At 39.0% G+C, this 24694-nt stretch overlaps 1 protein-coding gene across 4 annotated transcripts; it reads right to left on the reverse strand.

The window, feature by feature from the left end:
- Positions 1-96: 96 nt before the first annotated feature.
- On the reverse strand, positions 97-23374 carry EIF2AK1 (eukaryotic translation initiation factor 2 alpha kinase 1). Of its 4 annotated transcripts, none has more exons than XM_072982956.2 (15): positions 22923-23374; positions 18580-18738; positions 17378-17514; positions 16165-16196; positions 14133-14232; positions 11054-11134; positions 10709-10809; positions 9237-9293; positions 7761-8040; positions 7349-7448; positions 5414-5502; positions 4042-4162; positions 3862-3941; positions 1912-2145; positions 97-294 (listed from the first exon to the last, which is right to left on the reverse strand). In XM_072982956.2, the coding sequence occupies exons 1-15, from the start codon at positions 23050-23052 to the stop codon at positions 163-165; spliced, it is 1833 nt and encodes a 610-aa protein (XP_072839057.2). In that variant the 5' UTR covers positions 23053-23374; the 3' UTR covers positions 97-162. The 4 variants fall into 4 exon arrangements, with proteins under 4 accessions (XP_072839057.2, XP_072839055.2, XP_072839056.2 ...); XM_072982954.2 differs by having other exon boundaries at positions 5414-5520; XM_072982955.2 differs by having other exon boundaries at positions 7340-7448.
- Positions 23375-24694: the final 1320 nt, after the last annotated feature.

Genomic DNA, 24694 nt, shown 5'->3' on the forward strand with positions numbered 1-24694 from the left:
CAACATCAGCTCGGAAGCCACATCTGCCACCCGTAATGTAATGGTTACATCTCTGCTTTCTCCCTTTGGCCAAACCAAATGACATGCAGGCACAAATTATAAGAAAGTGTTTATTATAAAAGACAAATCATATACAAAACAATTTAAACATTTTTAGCCGACTTAAACAGGAGAGCCAAGTTCCTCAGTTCTGTCCCTTTCACTTTTCTCTTGTAAGAGTAACTTAACTCTCTCTTTAAGGAAATTGATTTCTTCCTCTTGCTGTTTCACTTTCTGCTGAAGACTACAAATAACCTACAAAAAATGCAATGATCACATTTAGATTATGTACAAAGTAATATGCTTTTTATGTCTGACTTATGGTGACGCTACGAATAACTGTTCTCCTTGATGGAGTCAATCCATCTAATATTCAGTTTTCTTTTCCTGCCATCTTCAACATAATACTACTACATCCTTATAGCAGAGTATTAGATGAGGTAAAAACATCTTTCTCGAATAGCAGTTAAGCTTCTTAGGATCATATACATAATTCTAGTTTTGTTAACTACCTGAGACACAGGTTTTGGCTTAAATGGCTGTATTTCAACAAGGTGTTGCTCCAGAACTGTTGTTCTTCAAACAATGAGATGCAAGACTAACACATTTTCTGTGCAAGAATATAAAACCCAACTGGAAGTCTCAGATGCACAATAAAATATCAACGAACAGCAACCAAAGTTAAGAACAAACACACTCTGGTTTTCCAACTTCTGTGTTCTCGTCTGTACAACATTATGGTCCCTTTATAATACAAAGAATCATATGTGAGCCTGGAAGAACAGTAATCAGTACTAAAAAAGATTCTGTATGAAATTCTTTTTAAAATGATTGGTCTAAACACGTAGAGGTTAATAGAGAAAACACATATAGAAATTCTAATATAAATATTTAAAAGTAGATGATAAATACTGGCACCTGATGCTTCAAGCATTAAGTCTTGAGACTCCTTTGTTCCTTGGAAAACCAGCTCATATATAACAGCACAAGCTGGAATGAGTTATCTGACTTTTGGGCATATCTTACATATGCAAACTGCTGTTTATGGTCTTTAATTGTGTAGGGCAGTGATAAATTTAAGTCATGTCTGGGACTGAGACAAAGGTTTGTGCTTATTTATAAAGAAGAAAAGTGCTTCCGATGCTCTTCTAGTTTCCTTGCCTTTTCCTTTCCACAGTGACATGATGTGTCAAGTTCAAATATCAATTAGAGCAAGTGATAGTTTTCTTAAAGATCTTGGGGGAACCTGCTGCAAAGGGAAGGGAAGGGTAGAAACTCTGCAAAGTTAAGATGCAGACACACCCCCGGGACAGGAGGGACTGATGCTCCAGAGAGGAAAAAAAAGTTCCTCTCAAGTCAATTTATCCTGGCATGAAGGTTGGTTTCATTTTTTGAACTGTAGCCATCTGATAGAGATAACTTCCCCAAATCTAGATTTCAACTGCCTGTCACATTTACAAGCAACTCTGTAGTTTTAGAGTGCACGGCAGCTGCAATTTCCCTTCATATAATTTTCTGCATGTTAAATATTGTGTGAACTGTCACAAAGAACTTGAATACTCAGTGAATCAGTAACCAAATCCTAAGTACATCAGATATTTTATAAACGCAGTCATAGTGCTCAGTACACAAGGCTGTCAACTTTACCCTCACAAAGTGTAAAGATAGTATGAGTATACTAAGAAGTTCTAACTTAAGGCTGCAGAGGTACCTATTACTAAAGGGAAGAAGCCAAGGTTCCCTCTAACCTTGTACAGGGGTAGGGGTGAAGCCCTGCCCAGTGGGGCTGAAAATTAAGAGGGCACGTTGGAAGAAGACCATCTTTATAAATTAAAAGACAAACAAACAAAAACTAAAATAGTAAAAACTTACATTTGCCGGACTATGGAAGAGTTCACTTTCAAGTAGTTGAGCAGCAGTTGGTCTGTTTGAGGATGCGACACTGGTTAGCAGCTTAACGTATTTAGTCTGTACTGGCCATTTCCTGCTAAAAGGGTGAGGGATCTGGCTCTTCCTTAAGCCCATCAGAACCTCATTCCTTTCCATTTCTGTTCCAAAGGGCTGGAAGAGTTCAAACAGGATGATGCCCAAGCTGTACATATCTGACTAAAGGCAGAAAAAGGAAAAGGTCTGTGTTATTAAAATCTTATTAAAACATCAAATGTCTAAAAAATAAAGCTGTGGCGATTCATTGCATCTCAGGTTCTGCCAATAGCTTAAAGCCAATTTAAGGTGAACAATTGGAGATGACATCTGATGAGGTTAAAAGCTCTGGCCCAAACAACTGTTTTAACTACAGTTATTTAGGATGCCCTGAAAGGAAAGGAGGTAATGCACAGATACAATTTCTCAATTAATGGTCTTTAGTTTTTCAGTGTAATTTAAAGACATCATGCAAGAGTTGTTTACACATGAAAAGCTACATAGACAACTTCAAACTATGAACTATTGAACTTATGCCCTCAAAACATTTTTCAAATATTAATATATAGAATAGATCCCATTCTGACTCTCCACACTACATGATCACTGGAACATGTACAAACATATGCCTTTGTTCTTTATTGCCTTTATTTTGAATAGCAAAGATGGGCAACTTGTGGCCCTGACATCCATGTCTTCAAACAGCGTAAAAGGCAAGAGAAACAATCATAACTACATGTAAGGACAGACTTAAATCTTGTTCTCTCTATAACATCTTTAAAAGGCATCTGCAAAATGCATGATCAGGCATCCAGATAGTAGACATGCTCAGCCCCACTACCAAGTGTCCCTACACAGCCTCACTGTCAAGATAACTTGAAAAACTTGCCTTCTGCTTATCAGGTGTTTTAATGAAATTAAATATAATAACTTCTCAGCACATCCAATTCGAAATGAACAAAGAACTTCTCCAAAATCTGAGAAGATGAACATTCTGCTACACTAATGAATCAGTAGAGGATTCAGTGTCTGCTGAAAGGCAAATAAAGAACTGGATAACGCTGCCTCCCTTATGAAGGAACAGCGTAAGAGTGCAGCTGAGCTGAGCTGATGCATCATAGGCCTTACACTGCTCTTCTTTCTCTCTCCCTTTTTAAAAAAAATGAATTCACCTTGTTTCAGTCTCTACGGAACAATTTACATTTGTTAACACCACCATTCTGTTTGTGCCTTAAACACATACTCTGAAAGATACCACTACACTCTGAATGTAACAGAACAGGATACAGTGGTGCCTTGCTTAACGAGCGCCCCGTTTAATGATGTATCCGCATAGCGATTTGTTTTTTGCGATCGCAAAAGCGATCGCATTGCAATGTTTTAAATGGTAAAACATCGCTTTGCGATGATTGGTAAGCGTTTCGCTTACTGATTTTCACATAGCGATGTTTTAAAAACAGCTGATCGGTGGTTCCAAAATGGCCGCTGGAAAAAATGGCCGCCTGCTCTGTTTTCGCGCTCTTTGCTCGCTTACCGGGCAGCGAAAATGGCAGCCGGATGGAGGATTTTCGCATAACGGTGAGTTTTAAGCCCATAGGAACGCATTAAATGGGTTTTAATGCGTTCCTATGGGCTTTTTCGTTCCGTATAGCGATGATTCCACATAGCGACGATTTTTCCGGAACGGATTAGCATCGCTATGCGGGGCACCACTGTACTAAGAAAACAATTTTTGTTGTTATGTGTTTTCAAGTTGGAACTGACTTACAATGACCCTCACAGGGTTTTCAAGGTAAGTGAGATATTTAAAGAGTGGTTTTACCTATTCCATTCCCCCAGTGAGTACCCACTGAGTGGGGATTAGAACCCTGTTCTCCATGACAATTTAGATGACTCTACCTTAAAGTCATAGTGAGAGCCCTGTAGTTGTTCTGGTGAAGCATACAGGCAAGTACCCACTCCAGAAGTATGTATTAGTTCTATAGAAACAAAGAAACCAGTTTAAAATGTTGCATTACAAAAAGTAGCAACCTGAAAGAACAGAATCTTAAATTCCCCGGTACAAAGCTTTATAATTACCATTTATCTTTCTTGCACTTAGCAAGTGGGGTGTATCTTCTTGAATAATATCTCTACATGCCAGCCCAAAGTCTCCTATTTTCACATGGTGATCAGATCCTTGTAGGAAGATGTTTCTGGGCTGCAGAAGCAGAAGAGAACATGCCAGTTACTCATTTCAGGCAACATGAATACTTGATATATGGCAGGTTCTCTTCGTGTTTCTGTGTCATTTCTGACCATTTCAGTTAATTCAAGAGCTAGCATATCCTGAATTTCAAAGTCGGATTGAGGCTCACATTGGCCACAAAGGGGGTGGGGGGACTCAGCTGCGGTGGGAGGAAAAATATCCTTTCTTGGTCCTCTGCTGTGCCAACCTCTGTATCCATCTGGTGTTTGAAAAGAGACAAGTTACTCCTCTCTCTGTGTAGAGGCAGCCCCATGGCTCCAGCTCCCTACCCAGACACTGCAGGATAAACCACCACCACCCCCTGCTTGGACCACAGGCCACCCCTGGGGATAAAGCAAGCTCAGCTCACGTCATTCACACAGAGAGACACAAGGACAGTCTTCTGTGCCATCTGTGGCTTCCCAGTGTCCTGTGACATCCCTGAAAGAATCAGGTCCAGCTCAATCCCTCCACTGTCCACCTCAGAGAGCCATAAGATTATCCTCTATGACAGAGGACATAATGGACAGGTGGCCCTTCATGTGAGCGAACTGCAGCTCTCCTCTGCCCTAGCGAGGACAGCTCCTGAAGAGGGAAGAGTGGGACGATCATCATCACAAAGGCATACAATACTAAAAATTTTTCCCCAAGCCAGGTGATCCAGTTCATGAAAAGAAAAGGGAATGCACAAACTAACATGTATAAAAGAACTCCCTAGGTTGCAGCTACAGAAATTTGACCTTCAATAATCTATTCTACTGTCTTCCTGTATCTAGATAGCATGCAATTATTTTATTATCCATTTTATACAATCATATGGACAATAAAATAATCCCTTGTTTTCTAGTTTATTCCAACAGATGTCAATCCTTTGCAGGGTTTTTTACATATAAGGTAATCAGAAATAGTTTATTGTTTCTTTCTTCTGGGGATTCTCTAGGATTCAGCAGTTTGCCCAAGGATAAAGAGGTTGGTTCTTCTCCAAAAAGCACAGTGGGAAATCAAACTCCCCAACCCTGATTTTGTAGCCAAGAGCTTCAATTCACTGAGCTTATTAATATGTATGGCCACTCTTGTTCTCATTTCAACTGGTCTCTCTATTCTTAATTTGCTATTTTAGTATGTATAGAATCTGGGATCAAATTTCTATTCATTAAGAGCATTTAGAGGTCAGCCAGTCTTATGGAGCCTTCAGAATGGCTTGAAAAAATGTATTCCACTTACTTTAATATCCCGGTGCATGATACCCATACTGTGGATATAATATACTCCTTCTAGTAGCTCTTGGAAGATTTTCTGTATCCGGTGACTATCTACATGGTGAAACGGACCTTAAAAATGCAATATTTGTTTAAACATTTCAAAATAAGACAACACGAACGGTCCAAGCATATTAAGAATTATGTTCTAAATTTTTATCAGTGAAAAATTGTGAGTCTTGAAACAATGGCTGAAATCCAATAGTAAATCACAACTAGAGTAGATCCTGTGATGGAGTTGAAGCCGTGTGGGATATGTAGTCAGAAAAATATAAGATGGAGTCAGACAGGTTTTGTGTGAAGATTATTTGAGACACATTGGAATGTGTTTTTCTAAGTGCTATGGGAGTGTTTTCTGAAGATCTGTACAGCGTGGTTTGAGATAAAGCTGAAGGTCCAACCAAGGGGCCGGTGAAAACCTCAACATCCCGAGCTAATTGGAGAAGAGATAAAACACCTAGATCTTCATGGGAATTGAGGGTTTAAATCAGTACAATTCAAAGTTACAAAGTACTACTTTGAATTGCAAAGCCCATGTGTCTGTATTTGGAAAGTACTGGGTAAAAGTAAAGTGTTCTTTTAAGGTCAGACTTGTTCAAGGGGCTTACGCTACGCACTGCTGAGGTCTTGGGACTTGCCTTAGTGCAAAGATGGTAGGTAAGTGGCCTGTGGAACTCTCTGACCAAGTACTAAGCGCTCCTTAGGGAGGCTTGTGCACCTCAGATCCCACTGAATCAGTGGGGATTAGGTGGTTAACTCCTCCGCAAGTTCCATTGATTTAAAAGGTCTACTCTAGCTGTGACTTACTACTGGAAGTCAGCCAAAATTTCACAGCGTAGATTGCTCCACACTGCTCAAGAGTCACACCCTTCTTAAAGATACATCAATCCATCTTTCAGTGATGGCTCTTCTGGTGCCTCCTCTGCGGTTAGTCAATATCCTTGGTGCTCATTAGGCTGGGGCCTTTGTGTACTACAGATTCAATCTACTAACACTGAATCCAACCCATTTTGTGCCCATAGTGTCTTTTTAAAACACGGGAAAGCATATGTGAAATTTTAGTACTTGGAAAACGTGCAAGTTATTGGATGCCATATTCGAAGAGGCATTCCTTCCTGGAAAAAGGAACCATTTAATTGAACACTGGCTGTTTTAAACTTGCAACAGACTCATTGTTTGGAAAAGTGCACTAACTACTAATAAAGAGAACAGATTCAGCCAGTTTTTCTTTTAAAAATAGTGGATGAATCTTCCTGTTGGTAAATCTCTGGGTGATCTGCAGTAGATTTACGAGGACTTCTGATTCCAAAGTTTTAACAACAGGAACAAATTCAGTCCCTCTCCCGCATTCTAAATTATATTCTTGAAATTAAGTAGAGATAATCAGGAAGACTTTTCTTCTCTTAAGTACCATCAGCTCAGTGCAATTCTAGGATGGATTTTCTGTACTTAGCTTTGGCTTTTAGGACTTTAGTAAAAAAATTAAGTAAATTCACCAAGCCTGAATTCTGTCCACCCTTGGCCTTTTGTTGTTGTTGTTTAGTCATTAAGTTGCATCCGACTCTTTGTGACCCCATGGACCAGAGCATGCCAGGCCCTCCTCTTGCCTTCACACTTTCCCAACATCAGGGTCTTTTACAGGGAGTCTTCTCTTCTCATGAGATGGCCAAAGTATTGGAGTCTCAGCTTCAGGATCTGTCCTTCCAGTGAGCACTCAGGGTTGATTTCCTTCAAAATGGATAGGTTTGTTCTCTTTGCAGTCCAGGGGACTCTCAAGAGCCTCCTCCAGCACCACCCCTGGCCTAGAGCATAACATTTAGATGTAAAGCCTATCTCAAAAACAAAAGCTGTCATGAAACAATTGTCAATTTTTTTAAAAAAATATTCTTACTAGAAGCACCTTCCACTTCAAAGCATCTTTTGTTTCTGTCCACAATCCAATCCCACAAAGAGATTTCACAGAGTTGCATCTGTATGTGAAGCATCACATGATATTCCATCTGGAAAGAAAATGTCAAAAGAAAAAGTAGAATTTTAATGTGGAACATATATAAATGCATTTTAGCAAAAGTCATGTAAATCTTTTGAAAATAATAAAAAGCAAAGGCATTTTCATTGATTTAGTCATGTCTACACCACCTTTTCATTCTTATAAGCATAGAGCCAACTTGATCCCACAATTACTGCAGTTTAGCGGACAGAGTTCGAAAATACAAATTCACATTTCCTCCTGCTCCCAAATGTTCACACACAAAAACAACTGTTTCATCTATAGGAGTAATCTAAATAATTTAAAATGAATTTACTTTTACCTCACAGTGCTGCTGCAGAGACATTCTCTTTGGGGAACATTCTTCATCACTGTAAGAATCATTGGTACTCATGTGTTGTTGCTCCTGATTACAGCGAGGTACAACTGATGGATGATTTTCACTGTATCCTGAGCCACTAGAAGTGTTGTTTGGGCAGCTGCTCCCGAGTAATTCAGCAAGTGGTGCACTTGCGTCTGTTTTATCTCCTACGCTGTCTCTGCCAGCAAAGTCTTCAGGGTCAGCAAATATAATGGAACTGCTATCTTCCATGCATTCCTCTCTGCAAGACAATTAAGTGTGGATCCAAAGAACTGAGTTGGAGGGAAAAAGCTACCAGCACTGTTCCACAAACATTGGTGCCAAAATGTGCACAAGAATTCACACAGTGCTGTACGAAAACTACCCCTGTTTATGATTTTCTGAGGCACACACTGTTGCGCACGTAGCCAAAACAACACCAGTCTGCAGAAGTAAAGCAAGTCTTCAGCAAATATCCTTTAAGAGATATTGCTCACTCTGTCCAGTAAGGACTGACCTCACATAACGTTGACTCTTTAGGACAATGGTTCCCAACCTTGGGCAACTCAGGACTGCAGCTCCCAGCAACCCCAGTCAGCACAGCTAGTGGTGAAGGCTTCTGGGAGTTGTAATCCAAAAAATACTTAGGTTACTCAAGGTTCAGAAACTCTTGCTTTTAGGGCAAAAAGAAGACTGGCTGAAAAAGGCAGGCAAAACAATACTATGGAGGAGAGCACAGCCAGCTAGCTAGAACAGCGAACATGACTTGTTACAGCAAATCTCATGCTTTCAAACCTTACTGGAAACATTTTGAAATAATGAAAGGCCATTTTTAACAGTCTGCTTTTTTCACAAACTAGTGCTGCCCAACTAGTGCTGTCATCAGGCAGAATACGGTCTGTACTGTATTCTGCCCAAGAAATGGCTTTGCATCTCTATTTGAGGCAGTTTGTAAACTGAATAACAAAAGTCAATATAAAATAAAAATATAATGGCTACAATAAAGTCTGAACTCTGCTCAAATTTCATTTAAATCTATGGGGCTTAAATAAATTGTGACTTAATTTATACTGGTGGATTTCAATGGAGCTTAATCTGGATTAGAACCACAGACCACATTACCATAGATACTTGAGTTTAATTATTCTTTTTAGTTTTTCTTGCTGTGAGAAGGCACAAAAATTGCCTCACATAACTAGCATATAGAGTTATATTTTCTTACTCATGGAGTTGAGAATCTGACCTCCAGAGCATTCCGCGGTGTGGTCTATATAGACACAGAATGTCTATAGGGACTGTAAAGACACCATGAAGTAAAAAAAAAAAAAAAACAGACAAAAAAGCCTGTACCCCATCAGTATGTTTTAAAATAGCAGGCTGCAGAAACACCCACTAGCCTTTGTAGGGTGAAACAATATTTCTTCAATATATTACTCTGTGAAAAACAGTTTTACATACACAGAATTTTCTTGCCTGGAAGACATTGTGAGCAATGGTAAATTCAAGTTTTTTTCACCTGTAATTGAATGAAGAGAACATTATAGACACACTGATATGCGCCATAGAACGCCTTCATATTGATACTAAACAAACATAAGACTACAGTACTAACAAAGCAATAAGAGTAGTAATGGTAAAATTAGAATGCATACTTCAAGATTGTAAATATGTAGGCAATTTAAATTACAAAAGAGTTAGTAAATACAAATCCTTCAGATATTACATAAAAGTGTTTTATGACTGTAACCTTCTTAGTACCCTGTTTCCCCAAAAATAAGACCTAACCTGAAAATAAGATCAAGTATTTATTTATTTATTTATTTATTTATTTATTTATTTATTTATTTATTTATTTATTTATTTAATTTATTTATATGCCGCCCACTCTACCCAGAGGTCTCTGGGCGGCTTACAATAATTAAAATTCAATACAATAAAATGATTAAAATACAATTAAAATTATAATTTTTCAGGATGCTTGTAATATAAGCCCTACCCCAAAATAAGCCCCGCACTCCACCTTAGTGCAGCAACCAAAAGAAGATGGATGACATGACTGTATTTGAATAAATGTAGATATTGTACATTAAAAATATTAAACATCCCCTGAAAATAAGCCCTAGTTCATTTTTTGGAGCAAAAATTAATTTAAGACCCTGTCTTGTTTTCAGGGAAACACGGTATACCCTGCTGTCTCTTCAAAACATATGGACTACCAGAAAAGCACATCCCTGTCTAAAAGTTAACGCCCCATTGATTTATACAATAATTAATTTACTGTTTTATTTTAACCCTCTTCCTAATAATTTTCATCATCAGTTTCCTTTTTCAGTGTCATAATTGGTCTCATGCTATTCCCAAAAGAGGAATTGCTGAGACCATCAATTTTTTCTCTCTGGGCAACCAGACACTTCAGGATTCGTCAACATATAAAATGCTGTAGGGCAGTGGTCCCCAACCTTGGGCCTCCAGATGTTCTTGGACTACAACCCCCCAGAAGCCTTCACTACCACCTCTGCTGGCCAGGATTTCTGGGAGTTGAAGTCCAAGAACATCTGGAGGCCCAAGTTTGGGGAACACTGCAGTATGTCACAACCTTGACAAAGCCCTACTTAGCTGCGTCTTCATGATGTGGAGGTGATCTCAGATTCAGAAAGGATATATGAGCAAGGTCTAGCAGTTAAAGCTCAGAGAACAACCCCTAAGAAAGAGTCTGCATGTAATCTCAAAATTAGCGTATTAGTATGGAGAAGTTATCACTGGAAGGATGGACACCAGCTGAGGAGCTGGCCACAGTCAACTACACACAGAAGAATGGCCATCTCCATCAGAGGAGGGACTAACACAATGATGAAATCAACAATCTTAAAGATAAAGTATACTGCAAATTATGGAATCATGGAAGTCACAAAGTTGTTAAGTTATACTCCCCTTTTGGACATGCTGGCTGAACATGTTCCATCCAAGCAGTGTGATACCCCACAATATTAGGATGCTGCAGTCCAGCCAATACTTTCACTTCTCGTAATACCTGGAATAAAACCAAAGATCCTGTTCATATCCCTGGATAAGCATCACCTTTCCACACACACACCAAAACAGAGGCATACTTAAATATTAAACACACAATTCTTATGGCAAGAATTCCAAAAGATTCGTGTAGTAAGTTACCCCTCAAAAATTATTCCACTGAGAATAAACAATACTGTTCCAGGTGGAATAACAACTTAATTTGGAATTCAGAGAATGTGAAGAAGTATAAAACATGTCCATACCTTCATACAATCTCTTTTGGTAGCCTTCTTAATTAGAATTTTTTTAATTGCATAGAACTGACCATCCAGCTTGTTCCTCACCTGAAAACAGATTGTAAATGTGACATTTATTAGCAAACTGAGATCAGGGATGGCCAAATGACTCACCTGTAACATCCTACTTCCAACAAACTTTGATCTAGCCATAATTAAGACACAGTGATTCCTTGAAATACATCTGCTTTAGAATACAGCGAAGGATAATCCAGAATCAAAAAGGAAATTAGGGCCCACTACAAAACAGATATTTTGGGTTCCTCTTATGCATTAGCATCATCTACTCTAACTACAAATATTATTGAAGCTGAGGGCTGGCCTAGTTGCTACACCCACAAGCAAGTTTGGGCTATAACTGATCATGAGATCAGAACAAACCTAGCAGTTTGTTCTATACAGAATTAATTTTATATTCTTTATTGAAAGGCTCCCAAAAATCCAACTATCTATGAATTTGTGACATATACTTGGAATGATCACACACCACATTGTGATAGATACTTGGAATGATCGCACACATCATGGGAAATAGGAGCCATGACAAAACACTCTCATGTTTTGTCTGCAGCACGCTTTTTAAAGCATGGGTTCCACAATCTGGGGGTTGTGACCCCCAAGGGTGTCACAAAGTGTTTATGCTATATACCGTGCTGTTTTACTTTAATCTTTTTGGCCTGCAGTTAATCTGAACCACAACTGAAGGCAATATAGAGTTCTCAGTTATTTCTATATCCGTTTGGGTGGATCTTCCTTTTATGCATGTGCATCACTCCTGCCCTTTCCGAAAAAGCTGTTCTCACTCATTTCTCTCCACTCCTCTGCAACCACCTTGAAAGAACTGACATCAACCCGAGCATTAGCCCAGCTCAAAAAGCAAAGCTTGCTGCTTCTATACCACCCCATAGCACTTAAAGCACTCTCTGGGTGGTTTATAAGTTAATTACGCAGGCAACACATCCTCCCCCCCCCCCCCCCGTGAGTTGGGAACTCATTTCACCGACCTCGGAAGGATAGAAGGCTGAGTCAGCCTTGAGCCAGCTACCTGGTATTGAAGTTCGGGTCGTGAGCACAGTTTTAGCTAAATGAGGCAAATATACGGCGCTCGCTGGCAACGCCAATGCCCAGGATGGTAGCAAGACTGAAAATTTGTTGCAGCTGCAGCAGTGGAACCTTTCATTCTGCCCGAGTTGCCTGCTCTTCTGAGTGCAGCAATGGTGGCACAGTGAAGGGCAAGGGGAACTGAGTGGAGAGAAGGAAGGGGGCACAGGGGTGGGTGGGAAGGTGTTTATTTGGGCTTCAAGGGATACGGCTGTACACTCAGGCTTTTTTTGAGGGGGAGGAAACATTAAGTGTCATTTTGAGACCCCCAAAAAGAAATTAAACTCAAAGTGTATGGAATTTTTTTCTTCTAAATTTTTATCTGATTTACAGCTCATCATAATTATGTATTGTAATATTAACATTAATATATATGGTAGTTTCCAATAATAGAAACCAATTGCACAGTTACAAGATGGGGCATCCCTGGCTCAGCAATACTACAAGCGAGAAGGACCTTGGAATTGTTGTAGATCACCAGCTAAATATGAGCCAACAGTGTGATGTAGCTTTAAAAAAGGCAGATGTTATTTTAGGGTACATTAATAGAAGTATAGTTTCCAAATCCTGCAAGGTGCTAGTCCCCCTCTATTCAGCACTGGTTAGGCCTCACCTTGACTACTGTGTCCAGTTCTGGACACCACACTTCAAGAAGGATGCTGACAAATTGGAACAAGTTCAGAGGAGGGTAATAAGGATTATCAGGTTGCTGGAAAGCAAGCCTTATAAGGAAAGGCTGAAAGAATTGGGTATGCTTACCCTGGAGAAAAGAAGACTGAGGGGTGACATGATAAAACTTTTCAAATATTTGAAAGGCCATCATACAGAGGAAGGGCAAGATCAGTTCTCGATCATCCCAGAGTTCAGGACACGCAGCAATGGGCTGAAGTTAAAGGAAGCCAGATTTTGGTTGAATATCAGGATAAACCTCTTAACAGAGCAGTATGACAGTGGAAGCAGTTACCTGGGAGTTGGTGAGTGCTCCAACATTGGAACATCTTAAAAAGTGGAGACATCACCTTGCCGACAAAGGCCTGCATAGTCAAAGCTATGTTTTTTTCCATAGTAATGTATGGAAGTGAGAGCTGGACTATAAAGAAGGCTGACCGCTGAAGAACTGATGCTTTTAAATTGTAGTGCTGGGGGAGACTCTTGAGAGTCCCCTGGACTACAAGGAGAACAAACCTATAAATTCTGAAGAAAATCAACCCTGAGTGCTCACTGGAAGGACAGATCCTGGCTCCAATACTTTGGCCATCTCATGAGAAGAGATGACTCCTTGGAAAAGACATTGATGTTGGGAAAGTGTGAAGGCAAGAGGAGAAGGGATGACAGAGGACAAGATGGCTGGACGGTGTCATCAAAGCGACCAACATGAATTTAACCAAACTTTGGGAGGCAGTGGAAGACAGGAAGGCCTGCCATGCTCTGGTCCATGGGGTCACAAACAGTCAGACACGACTTAATGACTAAACAACAACCAATACTGGAGGCATTCAAGAAAAACTTGGATAATCACCTGGCAGATATGCTCTGATTGTATTTCTGCATTGAGCAGAGGGTTGGACTTTATGGCCTTGTAGGCCCCTTCCAACTTCACTTTTCTATGATTCTATGATATTAGGTTAGAATTGTATATTGAACAAAGGTATTTTAATGTGTTTTCTTTACTCCATCAAAAATGCCTTTTTATGCAAATGTGCCAGGGTGTCACAGGTTACTTAGATATTATAAAAGGGCGCTGTGATTTGAAAATTTTGAAAGAGAACCCTGTTCTAAAGGCTACAACCTATTGTTTAGATAAGTTGCACCATGATTCTGTACATTTCTACACAGAAGTTGCACTGATCTCAAAGAGATAGGAAGATACAGGACTGCAACCTTTTTTAGTCTCCACTCCAATACAAATAATTATTTAGAAGATGCTGATAGAAACAACAAATACCTTGTACACTGTTCCGTAACCTCCTTTTCCAAGCCTTGAAACCTCATCAAATTCATTAATGTAGCGAGATGTCTGTGCTTCAAAAATAACTTCATTTTCCCTATTTTTAAAAAATATATATATTGGCACATTACCAGTTATAACAACAAAATGTAAAATGCAAGTAAATGTACTTTAATTAAAACAGAATTAGGATTACTAACCGTACTGTATGGCTGCTGTTCATGAAAATAAAGTAGGTAGAAAAATGTATTTTGAGCATTTAAATAGTAGGAAAAGCAGAAGCAAGCAATGTGTGAGCCATAGTCCACATGCAGTCCCCACTCTTTTTTGGAACCCCAGTGCTCTCCAGAATTTTTTTAATGTTTCCATGCAAACCCCCAATTCTAAAGGGAAGCCTCAATAAGGAAGGCAGGGAGCCTTTTCATCAATTCTTATTTAAACACAAAAATTTCAATTACCACCCTGTTTTCTAGCTATTCCCCCAGCATTTGTCTTCCTTTAAACTTAACTGTTTAAGTAGATGATTAAACCTTGTACTGTACTATCTAAGAGCTTAAGTCTTAATTGTTGCGAGTCTGAAAGTTTATTAACTATCAATGAATCAGTTAGAATCCTGTTATGCTGCTTTACCTATCACAGCCTACCTAAAATAAGTCTTTTAAAAAGTAGCTAAAGAGAAATCAGTGAATAAATTCTACTTTATTGCTTAATAAATCAGTCTGAAGGAATACATATTATTTTCATATTAAAAACATATTTTATGAAACAAAAATACAAGAATGTTGTGGAGCTCTGCTGGAGCAGTGGGAATGATTTCAATAGCAGAGGCAGATTTCTGCTAATTAAAGAATTCCTTTTTTGATTGCATATCCTGAAATGAACAAATGAACTCTGCAATTGACAGTGATGTCCTTCATACCAGACCAGTTGAGTTTTACAGGGAAATACTGGCCAAAGTTTTAAATTAATTAAGCACGGGTGCCTATGTTTGGGGTTGAGAATCCCTGTGTATTGAAAAATTGCTTGCATGTAAGGGGTAATCGCTAAAGATACCAAAAATATTTTTTTTAATTTATAGATGATGAGATCTATGGCCCTGACATGAAAGCAAACATTGAAAGATCACAAGATCCTTTTTAAGCAAACTGAAAACTGGCATATCAGAAACAACCCAAACATTACCACAGATCGTTATAAATCTATATCAAGGAGTAGCAGATGGCTACATGTGCACAGTGAAAATCAACACTCCCAGCACATTCTGCACAAACAGCCAGTGCCTTCTTTGTTCATAAAAGGGACCTCCTATATTTCTCTTGGGGATGAGGAGTAAACTCAATGAGAATATGTCAGGATCAAAATATAGTTTTAGATCCTGGATTCTTCTCAGGTCACAATTTAATTCTATTTATTTATTTAAAATATTTTACCCCACCTTTCCCCTTAAAAAGGATCCAAGTCAGCTTACATTATTAAAAGATGGCATTAAAAACTAACAGTGAGTCTACAGGATCAAATAAATACCACTTTAAAAACACTAAAAGCAACACCGAAACACATTCAATTTAAACTAACCATGGCCCCACAAATTTAAGTACGTAAAACTCTACTTAGTATAAAAATTAAAGATTTCTACCTTAACCTTAGATCCCCAAGCTCCCTATGGCTAATTCATACATTTAAATGAATCTACCCTATGATAAACACATTTGGGTCTTCTTATCAGTTGGGTACTGTACTGTATTTATTTTAATTACATGTTTTTAAATTGTCTTTTTAATTGCGCTTTTAACTTAATTCTGTTTCAATCCTCAATTTTCTTTTCTGTTTTATTTATATTTTATTCAAGATCATTGTAAACCCACTTGAATCCATTTTGAGGAAAAAAGACAGGATTATAAAACAAATAATGAAATAAAAGTGTATTAGGAATAGGCCTTAATAAAATTGACAGAACCTACATATGCCAAAATACCAAGTAAAATATGCAGTTTGTTTACATTTTTACAGTAATACTTTGAAGTCTTACCTATTTTTGAATGAACTGCCATTACCAATCTCCTATGAAACACAGGGAAAAAAGGAAAATAGTTTCATGAAACAAATGGCCCCAGCCATGAATCCCATATCTCGATACAAAAATCAGTACAGACTCAAAACGTAGTCCCTTATTAACATAGCACTTCTTAAGAGTGCCACTATGCTCTACTCATCCCTCATTCATATGCTGTCCATCCCTTCTTCTGATCAGTCTTTCTTAAGCAGACTGATGGAATGGAGCCCTTGACACAGAAAAGGCTCCTCACTGCTGTCTTAAGGGAACACACATGGCTTTTAGTGATGCAATCAATCTACCTACCTATCAATCAATCAATCAATCAATCAATGTGTAGGAACATTTTGGATATCATTGTTTTGTCGTTTAGTAAATTTACTCAGTACAATATTTCACTCAAACCTTTTTTTCAAATCTGAAAATTCCTACCAAGTATGGCCATGCTTACCCATACAAAACTAGCTATGTTCACAAATGGAAGCGCCATTAGACTTCACAGAATCATGGTTAAGGAAGGTAGCCATGCCAGCTAGGGGATTTGTGGAACTGTGTTTCTCCATCCCCACCCACACCCAAATTAAAAATCTTTCCTATGCTCTGAAGTTTAATATGGTCTAACATTATGTTCATGTTTAAAAGAGGCATGTTTATGATTAATGAACACTCAGACACACAAGAAGCAAGATTGGGGATGATGGTTTAAAGTCTACCTGGAAACCAGAGTCAGTGTTAAGCACAGTTTGGTATTTTCGCACTTACTTCTTAATTGACTAATTGTGGTAATGGTAACTGCTCTGCTCCTAATAGGTTCTGCACTACAGATGAGGGAACAAACTTAGGAAACTGAGTGCCGGAAAGTGAAAGCAACAAGCAGCTCTGAACCATGGTTTATTTTATTTTGGAAGCTCAAATGCCGTTTTAGCACAACCCATGCATCTGGACATCATACTATGACCAGATAAGTTGCAGTGTCTTCTAAATCCATGCAAGAAATATTGTAATCCTCTTTTTTAAAAGAGGAGAAGGTATAGCTAGAGCAACTTTATGACATGCCAGAAATAATTTCCATTATTCTTTGTCTGCAGAAGTAGACATAAAAGAAACCCATGGCAGATGTGAGATATGTACCAGTGCCGCTTTTATGCTGATGCTGACAAGGAGATTGAGTAAGGATAAATACACTCACCTCCTTCAGTATTTGGTTGTTTGCTGCTTTCATGAGTGTAGCAATGGCCCGATTATGCTGCAGTCTCAGACTACTAAATTCTTCACGGACAGCCAAATCAGAAAGCAAGTGCATTTTAGTAAATGTCTTACATAGTACTGTATGAAAAAGAAAGTGAGAGAAAAAGATATTTTAAAACATCTATGCATCCCAACTTTGACTAGCATTCAGAGGATTAAAAAGCCAATATAATTTTTCATACCTTTGTCCTGCTCAAATATAATTTTATTTTAAGTCACCTTTAATGGTAAGCCTCCTTCTAATGGAGTGCTCCTGAAGAAAATATGAACACCAAATATTTAAAGGTGGAAAACCTCTTGAAAATAATAATTTTAAAAGCATCCAGGTCCCAATATACTAAAATCCAATAAATAACTGCACATAAATCTACAAGTTGTTGAATTAAATACAATTAAAGACAGAAAGTAGAAAAACTATGGGTTCTTATGACTTTCTATGGGAGAACTCAACACAGCCCCTTATGGACTTAATGAAGGGATATATTTTCTGCTTTTGTTGTACCACTGCCCCCATAGTCTTGCAGACTTTTACTTGTAGGATGACATTCTCATACAGTCCCTGGATTCTCCAAAGCACCCTAGGATCTATATTCAAGGATTTCAATTTGCTCCAAAGATGCAATCACAATATGGAGTCAAAGGGTGCTTTAAGGTCTACAAAAGCTACAGTAAGTGAATTGGGCAGGAAAGATGTATATTTTTCCACAAAGTTATAAAAAAATCATTATTTTAAGAGGGCTAATTTTTACACACTACTGTAAAACCATGACTGAGGAAAGCTCTTAAAACACATGCTAAGTTGCAAGAAACTGAATACCCACAGCATCCATTTATTGGGGGGTGAAAAAGAGTAAAGATTAAAACAGAATTAACAGCACAGTTAAATTCGGACAAATTAAGCTCCAATACAGGTCAATGGTTGTGCGAGCCTAAAAGTGCACTTATTCATATCCACTGTATTCAACATTTACCCTATTAAGCAGGGTTGAACACTTATGTGATTAATTTTTATTATCTACAACCTTACCTATTTTAAGTTTATAATAAAACTGAAATAAAATATCCTCATTCTTCAACCTTCATCCTCTTTAAGAACTAAACAAGTATCACCCTACCATGCCAGATCATCAAGTCCTTACTAACATTCAAATAAGCGTCGTGAACGTGCAGGATCTTGCTCATACACATGACAAAGATGTTCCAGCATCGAAACAAGCAAAAGCTGGTTTGCAAACGAAGATGTGATGTTCATTATTTTTTGGGAATCATTTGCCCCTCGAACCTCTGTTGGACAATCAGAATCTGAAAAAGAAAGAGCAAAAATTGAAGCTGGAGAAATTTTGATAATGTTTTTCCCTGAACATATAGAATGAAACAAAATGTACTCCTTAGCTGCCTAAATTTTATGGAATTAAATAATTGCCCTTTATTTACTTAAACTTTACACCCTACTAGTGCCAGAATGCTATTCCGCAGCAATATCAAGTGGACAATGTGACTCATAGTTATAATTTAAACAACATATACAAACACAAATAGCTGGTAGGCAAAATCTCTTGTTCTCATTAAAAAAATAAGGCATGAAAATAGGACAGATGGTATGCAACAACTGAGAATCTATCAGCTCTACCATTTTATGATTTTATGGCCTGAATTCAGTTGCTTAACATTTGTAAGTCACAAATAAAATAGGCCCACAGAATCAGTAGGGATTCAGTGGTCAAATCTTCCTTAAGTACCATGGATTGAATGGGCCTACTCCAGTTGCAACTTAGAATTTCAGCCACTGATTCTATGAAAGCAATTACTGTATGCTTTGTTTGTACTATAAGAAGATGCAGATCCCACTGGGGTCACTTATATATTAGGGTGTTTACTTATTCCAGCCTTCTCTGTCTTATATGTTTCATGTTCCCTACTCTGTCCTGTCTGAAGATGATGCAAGCTATAGTGCTACAAATCCAGAGAGCGTGATGAAATATGTTGTCTGTGAATACCAAGTATTTCCTCACAGAGCAGTCCTCTGGCCATTTTATCTTTATAGCACCCTTTAGAGACTGGTTAGGCTGAAAGAAATTGCTGAATTAAGAGGCCACAAAGTGCATTGATCTTCATGGCACAATGGACATTTGAACATCATATCCATTATTACACATTCTAATATTATAAGGCAATCTAGTTTCACATAACATTTAAAAAATAGCACTCAAGACAGAATTATCAGGAAAATGTTCCAAAACCCAGATCTGCAAGGATGCAGGATGGTAAATTCTCTTGTTTTAAAAGCACACAAACATGATCTTTATACACCTGTTATTACTATTTCTGCCCCATGTTACCACTATTAGGTAACATTCAACAAAATTTAAAAGCAGTATAAAACATAATTAAAAATAAGTCAGTGAAAACAAACTCAATCATCATAAAATATTAAATACAAAACAAAATACAAATTTAAACTTTATGAATAGTTTAAAATCAATTTAACAAATTAATGGATACTGTAAGTTCATGTAAACAGATGAGCCTTCAGACCCATTTTTAAGAGGAGTGCTTTCCACAGCTGGTGGGCTGTGCAGGATACCCATCTAGTGGCCACCTGCAGTTCTTAGTACAGTATTCTTTAATATGTCTCTTCCTAAAAATCGTATAATCCAGCCATGTTCATAACAAGACAGCCAGGCCCTTGGAGAGCCAAATTCCAAGTCGTTTAGGGCTCCTAAGGTTAAAACTGGCACTATGAATTTAGCCTTGTCAGCAACTGGCAACCAGCACAGGTTTTTCAGTATCTGGTCATATGATCTTAATTCTGTCACATGCAGTAGTAGACAACCTTGATGCCACATATTGCATCAACTGAGGATCTCTTGACATTGTTCAAGTGTGGCCCACCTAGAGTGCACTGCAACAGTCAAAATACACTGTAACTAAGGCATGGATAACTGCATGTATGATTATTGCACAACTCATGAACAGTATACACCTTCTCTGAAGTACCGTTGTTATTCAGCCATAAAATAAACACTGCCTGGTGTTTATTTTTCCTTGTGTTAAATTGATATATTAAGCTGAGGTACGCTTGCACAAAGATCAGGAAAATTAAATAAAAACACAGAGATAACATAACATGAAGATGTATAAATAAGAAATAAGATTAAATTTCACCTAATAAAATAATACCCCATAGTTAGGAATTAATGTGGTAATCACATGAAGAACATTGTGTGAGATAATCCTACAGGCACAAAATCTTTGGTGGGAGACTATCTACATTCTATATATCAATTCTTGAGGTATTTAAAGCATTTCTTCACACAGTAAATATAGAAAGACATGGCCAAAGCTATTCAATCACCAGGTTCAGCTAGAGATATCATGTGACTGAAGATGATGCAATTACATAGTAACCAAAAGCCATTGAAAGTCACAAGGTAAATTTGTGGAAATTATGAAACTGCCTCCTAGTTCATGTTGCCTCAAGGAGAAAAAGAGTGAGCCAACAACATTAAACAGTTTGACTTGTCTAACTCTAATAAAAGGAGAAAAGGACGGTACCAGAAAATATCCAGGGCAGAAGAAACAAAAATTCCATGTCAAAATCAGCCCCTTTATCAGGAATGCTTAACTAAAAAAAAAACAATGGAGTAAAGGAAATTATATTCCCAGTATGTCTGAACATTACATGCTAGCAGATTTCACGGCTAGCAAATTACCTTTGTTTGACCAGCCCTTGAGAAATTATTGGGTAACACACCACTAAAATAGCCCTGCATGCTAAATAATGTAACAACTCTCTTGTGAGAGCACAAATCCTCTCCCCTGCTACCGTATTATTTTCTTTTCTCTCTCTCTCTCTCTCTGTGTTTGTATTTTAAAACATCTGCCCAGAAATCCTGAACCACTGGACAATCCGGCTAGTGCTAGTGCTCTGCTTTTACCTGTAAATAAATTTTATGGGGTATTTTAAAAAGGCATCCTTTTCACAATCCACCTGCTGCCGAAAGTTACAGAAGCCATTTTACCAGCTCATTCTGTTGCTAGTACAAACCAAAGTAATCATAATTGACAGGATTTTAAAATTTATTTTGCAAGGGAAAAGGTCTGCTGAGCTGGGACAGTGGACTGAAACACAAAAGGCTAGGAGTTTGAATCCTCAGTGTACCTCCTGAACCAAAACCAAAATCAACCAGAGTGTTTGTGGCTGATGGATTTGTGTCCTTCCACATATATATTGCCTTGGATAAATTGTCTGAATTCAGAGTGCCATCAGAAAGCGGGACTGGCAAAATACTTCTGAGTATCTTTATACTTAGAAAACCCTAGGAGGATTGCCTTCAGTCAGAATCTACTTGATAGCACATGACAATTATTACTTAAACACTGCACCAAAGTCAATTGAAGACCCAATTTATACTTGCAGTATCAACCAATTGAGCTCTTCCTGAACTATACCATTTCAGTTTCTCTGTGCGTATAAAGAGGGAGTATAATTTCTCTCCTCTGAACAAAAATACTTTCAAAGTAACACTGGAAAACTCAAAAAGAGAGCTTCAATCCAGCCCCACATGCTGTTTTCCAAGATGCAGGGCTATTTTTCAGATAAACAGCATTCCTGCCTGAAATGCTACAGTCAAGGAGAGTTTTAGAACTTTTTCCCCCTGCAGCATTTATAATCTGGAGCCAAGCTTACAGCGGTGAAAATTTTCCTTATTTCTCCTAGCTACAAAAGTATCTTACCCAGGACATTTTTCAGTTACAATTATTATTACTTGCTTGTCCTTATTTTAATTGTATACATATTATGTTTATTGTTTTGAATTTGTTCATGCCTAGTATGTAAACCGTCTAGAGTGGCCTGGCAGCCAAATAAATCAATAAATAAAAATGACACCTCCACAAGTCCCTTTTGTAAAGGGGAAGAAACAGAGACAATCACTGACCAATATTAGCCACTTTATCAGGAGGTATTGCCTGCAAATTATTACTATTGCCTGCAAATTGTTGCATTGCAAGTCATTTTCTTCCCAGCCCGTTTTTTGCCTTCCCGTGTGGACTATTAAACAGCTGGTCCCATCGGGAGTAAACCGTTCAGGTGAGGTAAAAGGGAGGTCGATGTCACTACTGTAAATCCTTTCATAAATTTGCTAGCCCACGATTGACCCAAAGCAACGGTCGTGACACAACACAGCAAAAACAAAACAAACCAACATTTAAAAAAAGGGAAACACACTTGCAAGCCGGGTGCAGAAATAACACACCTGACAGGTACAGGCAAGCACACGTGTGTGCCTATGTAGGCATTCATGCATGTATGCATAAAGGAAATGTTTACAAATGCCATCATCCTAAAGCTGCTCAAGCTGCCCGCCCCCACGAAGGTCAAAAGGACTTGCTTCTGAGGAGACGCATTGAGGGGTTGGATGCCCCCCTCCCGTCCCCACAAGAAAGAGGTCTTTTCTCCCGCCTTTGCCCCCTCAGGAACGCACCGTCAAAATGAGGCCCCGCCGCCGCCTCCTCCTCAGGGAACGGGAGAGCCGGCGGAGGCAGCGCGGCCTCGGCTTGCCTCAGTCGCGGAGGCCCCGCCGCGTCCGCCTTTCCCCGCCAGGAGGCCGCCATCGTCCTTTGCTCCCTCAGAAAGCGGACTCGCTCGGAGCTAAAGCAGGCGGGAAAAAAGAAAAAAGGGGGCGGGCCGGCCCTCTCTTGTTGAGAAGCCGGCCAGGCCCGAGCCTGGTCGTGAGGAGAAAAGGCTGGCCCAGCGGCGCCCCCTGGCTCTCTCCGGGACCGAGGAAAGAGAGAGAGGCTCAAACGCCTCAGTTCCTTCCCGCCTTCATGCTTCGGAATCGATCCCTGGCACTGAGGGGCGCCCGCTTTCTCCTCACGATTTAATTCGGAAGGGAAGTCGGGGGGTCGCTGCGTTTAAACAGGCCTTAGCGACCCCCTGCCCACCCACCCATGGCCACCCTTCTTCTCTTTTTTCCCCTTCAAGACATGAAAAGAGAAATGTTGTTTCCCTCATCCCAGCATCTAGCAAAAAGCGTCCCTCTTTCTAAGTAGCAAAGACAGAGAGGGTTTCTCTGGGCCACCCTGAGGCATTCACTGGTCGCCCTTCAGACCCAAAGTGGGGAGGTGTCATGAGAAAGCCCCCCCCCCGCCAAGTTGTTCGTTATTGACTTTATCATTACTAACATTTTTTATATATATACCCCCTCTCTGGCAAATGGCTGCTTTGGGCAGGGTACAACAAGAATTAAAAACGATATTCAGATAAAACATAGATTTAAAAATGAACTACTACAAACGAATGACCTCATTACAAATTTTACACACACACACACACATTTTAGAGATAGATAGATAGATAGATAGATAGATAGATAGATAGATAGATAGATAGATATAGATATAGATATAGATATAGATATAGATATAGATATACACAGAGAGAGAGAGAGAGAGAGAGAGAGAGGTGTAAAATGTGTATACACACACACACTTACACTTTTTTATTTTTACTGCCAGGAAGAGAGAGAGGTAGCTGTGGGATTAGTCCCCCTCATGTGTCCTGATTTGAATGGCTTTGAGTGCTATTTACCTTGACTTGAGGGCATGTTTTCTCATCCTGGGGCACTCCTGGCATTTAGAGTCATCCCCCTGTTCTTTTTCAATGGCTGACATCATCACAAGTATGTTTTGGGACAGAACCATGCATTTTTGCTATGGGAGGCAGAATCTGGACCCTCATCATTTTCCAAAGTCTCCCGAGAAATTAGGAGCATGTGTAAAATTTGCACCCAAGCAGGCACCACTCAAATACAGTGTACAGTATCTGGTTTCGTATCTTAAAATAATAAATTTAGGATTTGGTGTGAGCCCTCTTCCCTGGCCTCTTGGGGAGTGCCCTGCCTGCATCAATAAGGCATCAGCAAGGGTGCCAAAAGCCTAATTATGTACATGAGGTAGAAAGTAAGCAGGTGTCCTCATTCCTGGCAGTAAAACTACAATCCAAATAAGTAGCTTAAGAATTTCATGGCCATTTTTATATCACTCCATATCTACTGCTTCGCTACGCAATATGGGGAGGTTGATCCTGCTTTCAAATACTTTTCCCCCCAAACCAGAATAATCAGATTTTGCCTCCTTTACAACCATTGACCAGCTAGTTTTCTATCATGCCATACAAGAGGCTCAGCTGAAAGACCTCTACATGGCTGGCTTGTTCTCTGTACTTTTTGCATTCTGACTCATCATGGTGAGAGGT

The sequence above is a fragment of the Pogona vitticeps genome, chromosome 13, assembly GCF_051106095.1.
Source record: "Pogona vitticeps strain Pit_001003342236 chromosome 13, PviZW2.1, whole genome shotgun sequence".
Taxonomy (NCBI): domain Eukaryota; kingdom Metazoa; phylum Chordata; class Lepidosauria; order Squamata; family Agamidae; genus Pogona; species Pogona vitticeps.